Below are 12,774 nucleotides of genomic sequence, written 5' to 3'. Positions count from 1 at the left end.
ACACACACACACACACACACACACACACACACCATCTCTAGGCTAGGACTCCAGGTGTCCCTGCCACTGCCCAGGTTAGAGCTCTATGTGAGCATTTACCTGCTGCTGTCACTGCTAACCTGACTCTGTCCTAACAAGACAGCCTTCCAGAAAGTGACAATCTTTATTTCCATATCTCTGTTAACATCATACCCTGAAATGCACACAGAGAAAGAAAAAAAAATGCAAGATGAGCTAACTTGCAATGCTTAATCAAAACTTACTTTGGACCCTGGCCTCCAAGCAGTGTATTTTACAAACCAATATAAATACGTTTGGATTTTTGTTTTGGTTTGTTTGGTTTTTTTTCAGTCTACTGAAAGAATCCGAGTCAATGTTGTTGTAAAATCCCTTTCTGACATCCTCAACTGAGATAGAGTTAGTGTGACCTATCATTGAAAAGCTGGGTGAGTTTGTTGTTATAGAGATGTTAGCATCACACCTGTGAGGGCAACCTAGGGCAGATCTACAGAGCAATCAGAGTAAGCTTCAGCACAGTGCATTTTCTTTCTATTTACCCCAGAGACGAAAGCATTCAAATTAGACATGCCTATGTTATCAAATAAAGATTGCAAACAATTCGCTCACGTTCGCACTTCAAGTCCCACAAATTGATTCATATTTTCCAAATATATGTATACATATATAAATATATATGTATATATTAGTATATATACTAATATTAATATTATAAAATCAAGGGTTTATTCTTATGGGGGAACTATATGTCACTTCTTATATTTAGTGAGTTATACTACCTTCAGACCCTTCAAGTAGACTCCAATTTTATATGCTTCCATACATCTACCACAAACTATTCTTTCACAACAATAAGCTTGATGACATTCTTTAGGTCACAAAGGGCAAATATATACATATACATACACATACACATATACATATACATGTATGTATGTATGCATACGTTTATATGTATGTATATATATGCTAGAGAGCAAGTACCTTTATTGTTTATAATAAAATTATAATAATATCTTCCATTTGAATAAAATCGTGAGCATCACAACATTTTCCTGAGTTAAGCCCAACTCCATCTAAATATATACCTATTTTAAAGATTAACAAAATGAGAATCAAAATATAAGCGGATTACCTACACCTAAAACACTGCATCCTGTGACAAGTGTCTAGAGTAAATATTCTGAAGAGGAAGTGAGCTTCTGGCCTTGTCATTACCGTTCCATTTTCCTCAGAGGCATGCTCCTGTCTGTTAGATTCATGCACACACACTTACTCACATCCAGGTCTTCACCCTGTCCCGATCAAGTGCCATGCAGTGCAGGAAGAAGAGGGTAAGAGGCGGGCTCACTCCAGGGGAGGTTTAGACAAGTGTTCAGATGGGGGCTGCGGTGAAGGCTCAGTAAAGTGCTTACCAGGGCAAGGGTGTGAGCCTGCTTCTGGATACCCATCACCCATGCTTAAAAAAAAGAGAAAAACCAAGTATGGTGGGTGATGTGAGCCTATAATACCACTGTCAGGGAAGAGGAGACTGGGGGGGGGGGGCTCCCTGGGGCTTACTGGTCAGCCAGTCTCGCTAACTCAAGGAGTTTCCTGTCTCAAAAAGAAAGTTAAAGTGATTGAGGAAAACTCTACTACCAACTTCTGGCCTGACTACACACACCCACACACTCACATACATACACACACACACACACACTCACATACACACACACACATGCATACACACACACATACACATACATTCACACACACACACACACACCCCAAAGCTGATGAACAATGCAGTCTGTCCTGGTGGAGCCTCCCCAAGGTCATTACAACTGGCCTCACATCATGAACACTCAAGGCCAGATAACAGGAGACGAACAGATGCAATTAGACTTTTATTCTTAAAAGACAATCGTGTGCGAGAAGGAAACAAACGGCAGGTTCTCAGCCTTATCAGTGGAGCCAGCTTCTTCCCAGAAAAAAAAAAAATGCCACCCACCCAGCAGGAACATGGGACGTTCTTACAAAAACTGTCATTGTCCAAAATCCTGTAAGCAGGCCATCCCTGCAGCCACAACTTCAAGTCTTACATCTTTCCCTTTGATTTGAAAGCAGAAACATGGCTCTTCTATCATAACCATAAACCGCCCACACACAACACAGTGTTTCAATAAATGTTTAAACGATACAAGATGCTTCATTTCAATGTAATGGGTTACTTAATGAAGCCCATCACTTAACAAAGCAACTGAGGAAATTTTGGTACAAAACAAATAAGTTTGCCCCCAAACAAACTGTCTTGTGAGGTGAATGTCTTTGGCAATAGGAATGGTTAGGAACTGGACCAATGAAATAAATTTGAGCAGAAAACCTTAAATACCTTCTTAGTGTTGAAGTTGGCAAACATCTTAGCTTGGGTTACTAAAATAAAAAAAATCGCCCTCAACAACTTAGGATCTGTCTTGAGTTGGGTTTTTTTTTTTTTCAAGCACAGTTTTTTATGGTTTTTATAGTTTACTTTTCTTATTGTTTTAGAAATAAAATAGTGTTCACCTCTTCCAAAAGAGTAAGTGGTTTAAGGTTCTTTGGGATTTTTTAATTGCACATATTCCACATATGTGGATTCCATTAATCTGAAAGTGAACATATTCCAAAGATGCCATAGTCATTCTGAGAGAACACAACGGTGTCTTATCCTTCCATCTTTCCCTCCGTCATTAATTCACCACACGGGCCATCCTTAAGGAGCGCAACAAAAGTGAAGAGGTTTAACTATTTTTATTCATTTGGGGAAAACAAAAACTCACTGTGAACCAAGAGCATGCTAAATTCTGAGGTAGAGTAAACAAAACATGCACCAGGCCTGACAGCCAGACGTCTCCACAGGCCTCTCCTCAGCCTCTGCCCACTGCTGGTCATCACTCGCCCACCACCCTGGTCCAAAGTCAAAGAGATCAGTGACAATCAGCTCTTCCATCCAAGTGTTCAGTTTCTGTTCCAGTCTCCATTCCCACCACTGAGCTTTCCCTCTGACACTGATTTAATTCCTTTACATTTTGGCCAGCGTAGGTCTACATTTCCCTACCTTTTGCAAGATTTGTTACATAGTACTTGAAATCACCTTTGGCCCTTGCTGCACCCACACTGTCACATTTTTCAAGCTTGCTGGGGTGCATCTCCAGGCAATGAATTCTAGCACTTCACCCCATTATTTCTTATCTAAAATGGAGTGCCATAGTAAAAACCACTTGGACATTTGTCTCGGGTCCCTTGCCCTGCCACTCAATCTTAGACTCCAGGCTTCTTAAAGCCACCTGACACAATGTATCCCACACAGTAGCGCTTGGTGAACAGAGCACAGATTCATGGATAAACCTTGCTACAGCCTCTGCCTGAGTTACAAATGAGAAAAATAAAACCTAGAAGCATTCAGAAAAAAAAAAAAATCCTGCATCATCTAGCAATTAGATCTATACTTGATGTCTTTTTTTAACTTCTACTCCAGGACTCTTTATGAACATACAGTCTCAGACATAAGCTTCTAACCGGAAGTGTTATACACATGGCTGGATGGAACCAGCTCACCTTGACTTAGCATGAATGCCAGCCATAATGGATGTCTTGCTTAGGCACTTTTCAATCACTCCCTCACCTGTCCATTCTTAAGCAAATATTCACCCTCTGCTCCTGAAGCTAAATGAGCTAAATCTGAGTGCACCACAAAGCAACATGTGCATTCTCTATTCTCCAGGAACTTGGAATCTATGGGGAGTTCAGGCAATAAAGTGTTGGGCAGTGACATTTAAGATGGGAGTAAAAGGATGAGGAGAGGCCAGGTGTACTCCTTTCTCTCTGAGCTACAAGCCTTTGTGTAACCTATCATGTTTGCAAAGGACAACTTCCAATCACCTTGGCTTTCTGTATCCCAAGTCTCTTTCAGTTCACAGTCTGACATCCACGCATCCTCTAATTATGCCCCAGTAAAGTTTCCCTCCTTCAAGTTCAAATTCTGGCTCTCAACACCCATCTCATGACTGTTTAATCACTCAAAATATATCTCCATAGGTTATGCATTTGTCCAACTCCCAGAGGACAGGATGTTATTGTTTAGTACCATTCCAAACACTAAACCAAATAATAAATCAGAAGAAGAATATCCAAGCCTCAATCCTATACTTATATGTATATATACACATACATATTAAATATTGGGAAGGGGGCTGGAGAAAGGTCACAGCGCTTGAGTGTACATATTGCTATTCCATAGGACCCATGTTCTGTTCCCAACATCCACATCAGGTGGCTCACAAGTGATTTAACTTCAGCTCTAAGAAACCCAACAGCCTCTTCTGGGCTCTCCCGGCACCTACAGGCATGTATATATACATACACAGGTACAGGTATGTGAAAGTATGTGTGCACACACACACACACACACACACACAATTTAAGATAATAAAATCTAGAAGACAATTTGAGAAAATAATGTGTGCCACAGTCATGATTAATAAACCCCCTTTTTATATGATAAGACTGATGGACACTCAGTTGTCAATCACTCCCTCACTGGAGGGTCAGCAGTGGACCAGGCACTGTAAGAATACTGAGATGAGTAACACCGCCCATTTCTAGTCAGTAAAGATGAGAACAGGAGCCTAACTGGAACCCAGTGTGATGACTGGACCATACTGTCATTGAAGCAACTATATTAGGAAGGTCAGAGAAGGCTCCCTTCCCTGAGAAATGTCTAGGAAGAAAAACAAAAAGTCACTGAGAACATTACTTCCTGTAACACCACGCTAAGCTCTGTGTGACACAAGTCTGACCTCTCTAGCACATGAGAAACTGGTGCAGGTTCAAGACTTGAGACGTAAGCCAAAAGAATATGGGCAGTCACCTCAAACATGGAAGAATATATTTCCGAAAGATAAATCATCTCTGTATAGTCATAAGAAGAAAATTCCCTTTTCCCAGTGGAGAACAGCCTAACAGTTACAGAAGGCTTTCTGCAAAGGACTTGCTCACCGAAAACTAGCAGTGATCATGTTTGTTCCCTTGCCAATAAGTATCTCTATCCATCCTTTTAAAATCTAGTCACTTCTAAATAGTAAAACTAGTATAGGACACTAAATTAGAACCTACCATTGTTTCTTTGCCACTTCAGTTATAGGAGACAAAAAGGACTCTCTGTGACTTCATGTTAAAGGGGTAGTCAGTCTTACCATTAAAACAGCAATAGCTCTTCTGCTCTGATTTTTCTCTTGGCTTTGAATTTTATCATGTAGCTTATGATTTTTGTTTATGTTGCTTAACTGAGAAGCAAACCTGGTCCTTCACAGTGACAGTATCAACTCTAACCACCAGCAAACAGGGTATGGTTTGAGACACCCTGTTGTGTCCGGCCAGCAGATCACAGCCTGGGTTTTAGCCTGGAAAGGCATTTTGGAAACCTGGAAGAGAAGAGGGGCTAGGCGGCGAGAGAAAAGAATGAAGCTAAGACAAGATTCTGATCAAAGCTCAATTTTACTATTTTCAGACACTCAGTTATAAAAGAAGGGGGAGGGAACCCGATTTCCCGCCAAGTAACTCAGGGTCCAGTAGCAGGACGAACACATGTGTGCCTCCAGGCAACAAAGCGACAGGGTTCAGCAGTAGGCGTGGCAGGACGAATGAGCAGGTAGCTCCACCCTTGAGCAAGCAGGTTTAAGCAGATGGGGGAAAGGGAGACCACATCACCCCATCATTGTTTTGTTCAACATTTCCAACAGTGCTGCATCATCCCAGAAAAATGCGTATCCAATCTGGTACCAAGTTTAGTGCTTCCAGGTCAGAAAGAGGACTACAGTTCTACAAAGGGTCTTTTGGAAAAAAAAAAAAAATTCAGCTGGAAATACTAGTCAAAAAATATTTCCATTTAGGTTATGTGTTAGAGTTATGAAAAAACATTCCCGAGGTAGCTGTATATAGGAGCCACACAGAAAAGGCTCATTAACATATTTGTGACATAAATATAATTTCAAGGGATAAATAATGTGACTTGATAATATTGAGCTTTTCGGGTACAATAACACTGAATATCATGCAGACGACTCTCAGAAACACTGCAGCCAACCAGATAGCAGCCAGTACTACTATGAATCTTGGCGAACCCTGTAAGACTCCAATCAGGAGCTGTCCTTCACACAGCTTAGCAGGAAACTCATACCCATTGAGCCTGTTCACAACCACTGCAAAAAAAAAAAACCCTCCAAAAGCCTGCCTTGGCTTCCTGTTTTTGATGGTCTGCATTAAAAGCAGAAGGGAGAAAGACTGGGGAAAGCCACCGCTAAGGCAGTGAGCAGTGGTCGATAACACCCTGGTAGAGACAGGGAACACTGAAAACCAACGCTGAGACTTAATACATCTTATCAGTTCCTGGAGTGGGTATACCTAAGTACAGGTCACTCTCTCTAACCACTGTGCTTGACTGCCACAGATCCGGGCAGTGATGTTTCACGGTGGCCTCTAAGTCATTCCACATTTGCACTCGTATTGGGGGAAAATAAAATCTCTTTGGTTTTCATAAAGATTAGCATAATGAAAAACTATACAATTTCCACTGGAAACTGGGCTACCCAGATGACTCAGAGAGGAGAGTCTGAGAGTCCCTGCAGTGTGTGGCCACTATTACTGGCCCAAATTGCATGTGCATGCGCATGGTGGCTCTATGTCAGTGTTCTGAAGAGACAACTGCTGCTACAACACCTGTTCCCTTACCTGTCTCTCTCTCTTTTTCTAGCCGGAGGCCACCCCCATCACCAACTCGCCCCACTATAATCCGTCCGCTAGAATCCTCACTGTTAGACTAAACGAAGTGTCCGGCATGGCAATTAACCACTAATGATTTATGCAAACGCAGCACATTCGGTAACCTTTGCAGCTCAACCATGAGTAGTCGCATGTATGGACCTCTATAGGCAAGTAGCCAGTCTTACTAACGTGTTCACCAACTCATCTTCATTGCTCATGGTATGTCAGACCTTAGGGGTTTGACTCCGAAAACCTGCTAACCTGTAGAGAGGCTTAAATATGTTGTATTGACCAAGGTAGTTTTATACAGCAGTTCTATACTTTGGTACCATTTATCTACCCAACATATATCAGAAGTTGCTTTGGACGAGCTTTCTAAGCTGTCTACAGAGAAGTTTATGATGGTTCTTAACAGATACAAGAGTGTGAGCTTGGAACCACACCGACCTTCCCCACATTCTGTTTAGGGCCGCAGAAGCTCTGCTGTCTGATGGTAACGCCACCCACCATTCAGTCCGCAATTGCTTATTTAGGCTTCTCTCCCCCCTTATTTCATAGGACTGCTTAAAAACAAACAAAAAAAAACCCAAAAAAACAAAAACAAAGCAAGGTTCTTAAATCAGCATTGCTTAAGATGGAAGCTTTTCAGGAGCCCAAGGCAGTCTGCGAAGGGCAAGTCCTCAGGGTTTGCCCTGGAGAGCCTCTCCTAGTGCTTATGTGTTGTGCTTTGTGCTAGAAGCACAAGCAACATCCAGGCAAAGCATGAGGGGTTCTGGTAACTGATTGGGTGGCATGGGTAACTAACTCTGTTTAGTGATTATGATTATTATTTTGGCCGAAAAAAGTTAAATGTATGGTAGCACATGATTTCTATGGTTTATATATAAATGATTATACAAGAATCCTTTAAAAAAAAAAGATTTTAGTGTCTTCACCCATTCCAGACTCCCTTAAATCTTACAGCTTACTCTGACACACTTGCATGACAAGTATGGCCCCTGGTATGGGAAGGCGATCCATCAGAGATGCCATGGTTTAAGAGCACGGCCCACATGTTTACAGATACATCGCTCCAGCTCGCTCCTGAAAAACAACATCCTTGCCATATTGAGCTGCAGAACAAGTCTGCAGTCTCTCGGATCTCTAAACTTTACAAGAGCAGCCTAGCCTAGAGGTTATTAGTTCAGCCTTGAGGCTATGTTTTGAACAACCTATGACCAGATGGTTAGCACATAGGAACCAGCTAGAAGCCAAATGGAATTCTGTCTGCTAACTGCACCCAGACGGCAGAGCGGGCTTTCACTGAATTGTAGCATCCCCAGACATTATTGCATAATCACAAAGGTAAATCAGGTTTTACTAACTGCAACATCTCCTTTTGAAGGCAGTCAACATGATTTGTATGCAAACTTCACTTTAATTTCCTGTGCAATTTCTACCCAAAGCAAGTGGCTATAAAGTATGATGTAAAAACTTTTAAGCATCATTTTAAAAAGTTTTTTTTTCCAAGTGAAATGCCACTGCATTGAATTTATTCTAATGGGTTAGATCCCACATTTAATTGGCAAAAATTAGAGAACATGCAACATACAAAGGGGTATTTTTCAACCTTTAAGTGACATAGAAGAGCTCTAATGTCTCTAATTTTTTCCCTGTTGAAAAAAAAATTGTGAATGGAGCTCATATAAGACATGCACATTGTCTTTGAAAACAGTGTCCCAACTAAATGGGAAAAAAAATAAGCAAACGTTTATAATCAACTAGTGGGCAATGAGGTCCTCCCACAAATCTCTCCTTTCAGCGCCCCCTTTGCTTCTTCCTCTGAGTTCTCTAAAACAGGCAGCTAAGGAAATAGATACTTCAGGGTTTAGCTTTGTCCTTCCTCTTGCTTGTACATATTGCTATATTTCAATTTTTTTCCTTCTGTTGGAAGAAACTAACTCAGAAAACCACTGGTGTGTTCTCGAATCAGCACAAACCAATGTCAAGGAAAACTGGGGATTTGTCTCTCCAAATTTCTTCCCACTGATCCTAGACAGTCATGAACAATGGAATGGCACTTGTCACTGATCCTAGACGGTCGTGAACAATGGAATGGCACTTGTCATCCTTAGCTCTTGCTTCTTGACCTACAGATTCCTTGTCCCAAATGTCTCCCCGTGTCAGGACAGTTTTGTTCTCATTGCTACCGAGCTATATCTGGTGGCAGCCAGAATCCCTTACTCCACCACCCCCTCCCCAGAAGTTCAACACTGAACTTTTCCCCCAGAATATTTTCCGACTGCTGCAGTTCAGAGGGTTTGCACTCTGCTAACAGCAGACACCAACATGAACGAAGCCTGAGGTTTCACTGGCGTGTGAGGAGTGCACGTCAGGCCTCAGGACGGGAATGTAAGCTTGAAGGACCTTCGCTTCCCACTCAGATTCTAATCTCTCAGTCAACCTCCTGGTCGAGGACACCGAGGTTGTCAGCACAATAGATGTAGTTTTATCTTGTCTAGCATAATAATAACTTTAAAAGGTGTTTTTAGGATTTGAAAAGGTACATGGTTGATAAGTAAAAGCCAGCTTTCCTACCACATGCTAACTTTTGCATGCAGATTGGCTAGCTGGAATAACCAACCATTTGTGGATGGACTATGAAACAGGATCGACTTAGCACAGATATATTTCCAAAAATCATCTACCAAGAATACCTTCTTGGATATTGCCTTTAGGTGTGTTTTATAACATAGAAGAGCAGTGGGGTCTATTTATTGGCAATTTCTCTGTTTCTGCAGATACATACTCATTCTATCCAAAAGCGTAACCAAACAGTTCCTGTGATATAAGCATTCTAAATTTAGAATTAAGAGATAGCCACATAGATTCACTTGTGATTGTTAGACAGTATCCATACTCTAAACCATGAGATGGGACCTGACACCAGTCCGTGACAACTGTTGTTTTCTGTGCACTCGTTTTCTCTGCATGTCTCTAGGAATACACTATGTACATAGTGGCCACGTATTTTGTGTCCTTTTGAGTAAGTAGGTTCAAAAGCAATTACTAAAACGCCATTAAGCATGAATGTGATTTTATGTGCATCATATATATACACATGAATATAAATGTCAGTGTAAGCCTGTGCTCAGTATGTAAGAGTATGAATATATTTTAACTGGGTTAATATATATGTTGGGAAGACCTGCCATAATATGATTATGGTAGTTCATTTTTCATAACATACATGAGAAACACAGGATCTCCTAACCCATTCTGTATATATTCTGAGGGGCACAAAGCTTATGATAACCATGATGACCACCATAACTATAACCATGACAGAGTAGAGTGATGTCTATGGTCCTTTGCACTGAAACCCACAGCACTGCTACCTAAGAAGGCATTACTTTTTGGGTGAGACTTTGATTTTTAAAAAATGTAAGTAAGATTTGGAAGCTTTTCTCCAGGGTCTCTAGTTAGTATTGTGTTATCTGGGGATTGTTGAGCTGACTCTTACAAAAAGCTAAGTTACTCTGTATTGTCCTGAGTTCTCTTCAGTGAAGTTAAAAGAATGCGAAGTCAGCAACACAATGAAAGTAATAGGCCTTTCTGAGCAAACCTGTTAAGACACGTGGGGGACAGGATACTCAATTCCTTGCTTGTTATCTACTCTGTCAGGTAAGCCTTTGACATTCGGGAAATTGTGCAATCACTTTAAATTGATGGGAATCTCTGCAGGATGAGTAACAAATCCTAAACAGATCTCCTAGCTGTCTTAACTCAGTGAGAGATGTCTGTGTTTAAGAAGGAAGCATGAGTTTGTAATTTCACCCAGCACTAGTAGCTGTGAGCTCAGAGTTCCTGCGAATGAAGCCAACTTTAGAGAAATAATGGATAGTTCACCAGATCCTTTAGTCTTTTCTAAAGAACTCAGTTTGTCTTCTAGATAATAATAGGCTATCTGTCTAGCTGATGTGTTTAAAATTACGTGGTGCTCTGTATGTGAAACTTTAACAATATTTTTGAAGTATATATAGTATATGCATTGCTAGTTGTGTATATATACATACATGTAGTAAAATCTGTATGTGTGGAGAGCAAGAGACAGGAGCCTCAAAGAATCTCCTGTTTAAGATGTGTTAGTACTGGTGAGTACTGGTGTTAGTACTGGTGAGTACTGGTGTTAGTACTGGTGAGTACTGGTGTTAGTACTGGTGAGTACTGGTGTTAGTACTGGTATACTGGTGAGACTCCTCATTCCACTGCTCAAGGGCTTCACATGTGGCTCAGCTCAAGGCATTCATTTCATTATAATTTTTACCATTAAATCCCTTAAACATTACTCATAATGTTTTCAATTTATACAAAAACTACTCCAGTGTCTTGTACTGACTGCTGCCAATCAGTGAAAATGACTCCTCCCAAACCAGAAACCCTACCACTGTAACCTTGTGTGTTTGATTTCATGTGCACACTGCTTTTGTTTCATGGGCTTGTATGTATTCCTCTTCTCTCCCCATTCTGAATCAAACTTCACCTCACCTTTTGTGTGAATGGTTGAGTACACAGAAGTCAAATCTTGTTTTCTCTGTTGATTCTTTAACATGAGCCAGAATACTCCCCATCGTCGTTTTTAACCACTTTGGGGATTTCTTAATGTTGGATTAATATGGATTCTGTGAATGGGATTTTTGAAGCAAATTCCTAAAGCCTGTATCATTCTTGGAGGTCATGTACCTATTGTGAAAAAAATGTGAAACTGTATTTCTGAACCTGAAATAAATTATTACATTTGAAGGAACCCCCCAATTCCTCATTCTTATATACATTTGAGTCTGTACATTTCACTAACACCAGGGAGTAAAGTCCCATTGTCCCTTGGCTCAAATTGGCCTAGCATTACTAAAGTGGGGAGCGATAGCATTATGTGTTTCTGTCCTTAAGTTGTGGGAAAAGGAGATTTTTTTTTTTTAAGACAGAATAAATCAGGTGATTCCCAAGGCAGCAGTGGGAGGAGATATTGCCTCTAATTTAAAATAATGAATTGAAGGACTAGAACCTCAGACGGCAGGATGGCATGACCTTTACCAAGAAGCAATGGGACAGTTTGCTCCTGGGGAGGAAGAATTTGTGGGAATGCCTGGGAGGAGGGAGGAAGGAGGAGGGATGGTCTATTTACATGTTAGGTCAACAGAAGACAAACATTGCGTACTACCCGGCAGTGTTACCTGCTCATGGGCATAGAAGAGGAAATGCACCAGGCTGTCCATTAATAAGAAAATATATGTGTTCCATGTGTATAAACAACCCATTTTCCCCTAATTGTGTTTTAGATAATAAACACCCCACCCCCACAACACACATGGTTCTAGACTACACCATCTAAATGCAGACAATAAGGCAGTGAGATGGGAAGGATATTGGTTTAATTTACCACGCACAGCCAGAACATATAATTATGGCAAGAAAATCTGGGCAGACTGCTGTGATAACATGCCCTGCAACTTCCTTCTCTGTATATTTCCCACAAGTGGAGAACCTATGCATTCAATGGAAGCCTCCCAGTTGGAGCAATTGAATGTGGATAAGAAATCATGCTGGCCACTTGTGTGGTTTAATCACATGATTCTAATGGATGGTGATAATATTCAGAATCAATTCTAATGAAAATTACAAAAATATTAAAAAACAACAACAACAAAGGACAATATTGTCACTCTTTAGCAACTTTCCCCTTGTGCTTTTAAAACAGATCTGCCATGTTTGTAAATCTCCACTTGATTGGTTCTCAAGACTCTGATCTTTCCTTTGCAACCTTTCAATAGCACTTTGAGAAATTCATCTAGTGCCTGGTTTCACCTACACTCTTCAACCAACTCTTGATGCTGTTACATTTTGAGTTATCTCTTGGTGCTCCTTCATAATGTCGTGACATAATAATCAGAATATATGCAAGAGATGTTAGCTAAAATTACTCCCTTAATTCAAAAA

The 12,774-nt window shown here is 40.8% G+C and overlaps 1 protein-coding gene across 4 annotated transcripts in view; it reads left to right on the top strand.

The window, feature by feature from the left end:
* The window catches only part of Dnm3 (dynamin 3), a 462,213-nt gene extending 450,630 nt beyond the window's left edge, over positions 1-11,583 (top strand). For all 4 annotated transcript variants that reach the window (XM_029478106.1, XM_029478097.1, XM_029478095.1 and 1 more), the window contains one exon: positions 6,788-11,583. In XM_029478106.1, the coding sequence (XP_029333966.1) occupies positions 6,788-6,857 (70 nt within the window). In that variant the 3' untranslated portion in view covers positions 6,858-11,583. The remainder of the gene's footprint in view (positions 1-6,787) is intronic.
* The last annotated feature ends 1,191 nt before the right edge of the window (positions 11,584-12,774 follow it).

This window comes from Mus caroli, chromosome 1 (genome assembly GCF_900094665.2).
Source record: "Mus caroli chromosome 1, CAROLI_EIJ_v1.1, whole genome shotgun sequence".
Lineage (NCBI taxonomy): Eukaryota > Metazoa > Chordata > Mammalia > Rodentia > Muridae > Mus > Mus caroli.
The sequence above is the reverse complement of the archived record's forward strand: the minus strand, read 5'-3'. Positions and strand labels throughout refer to the sequence as shown.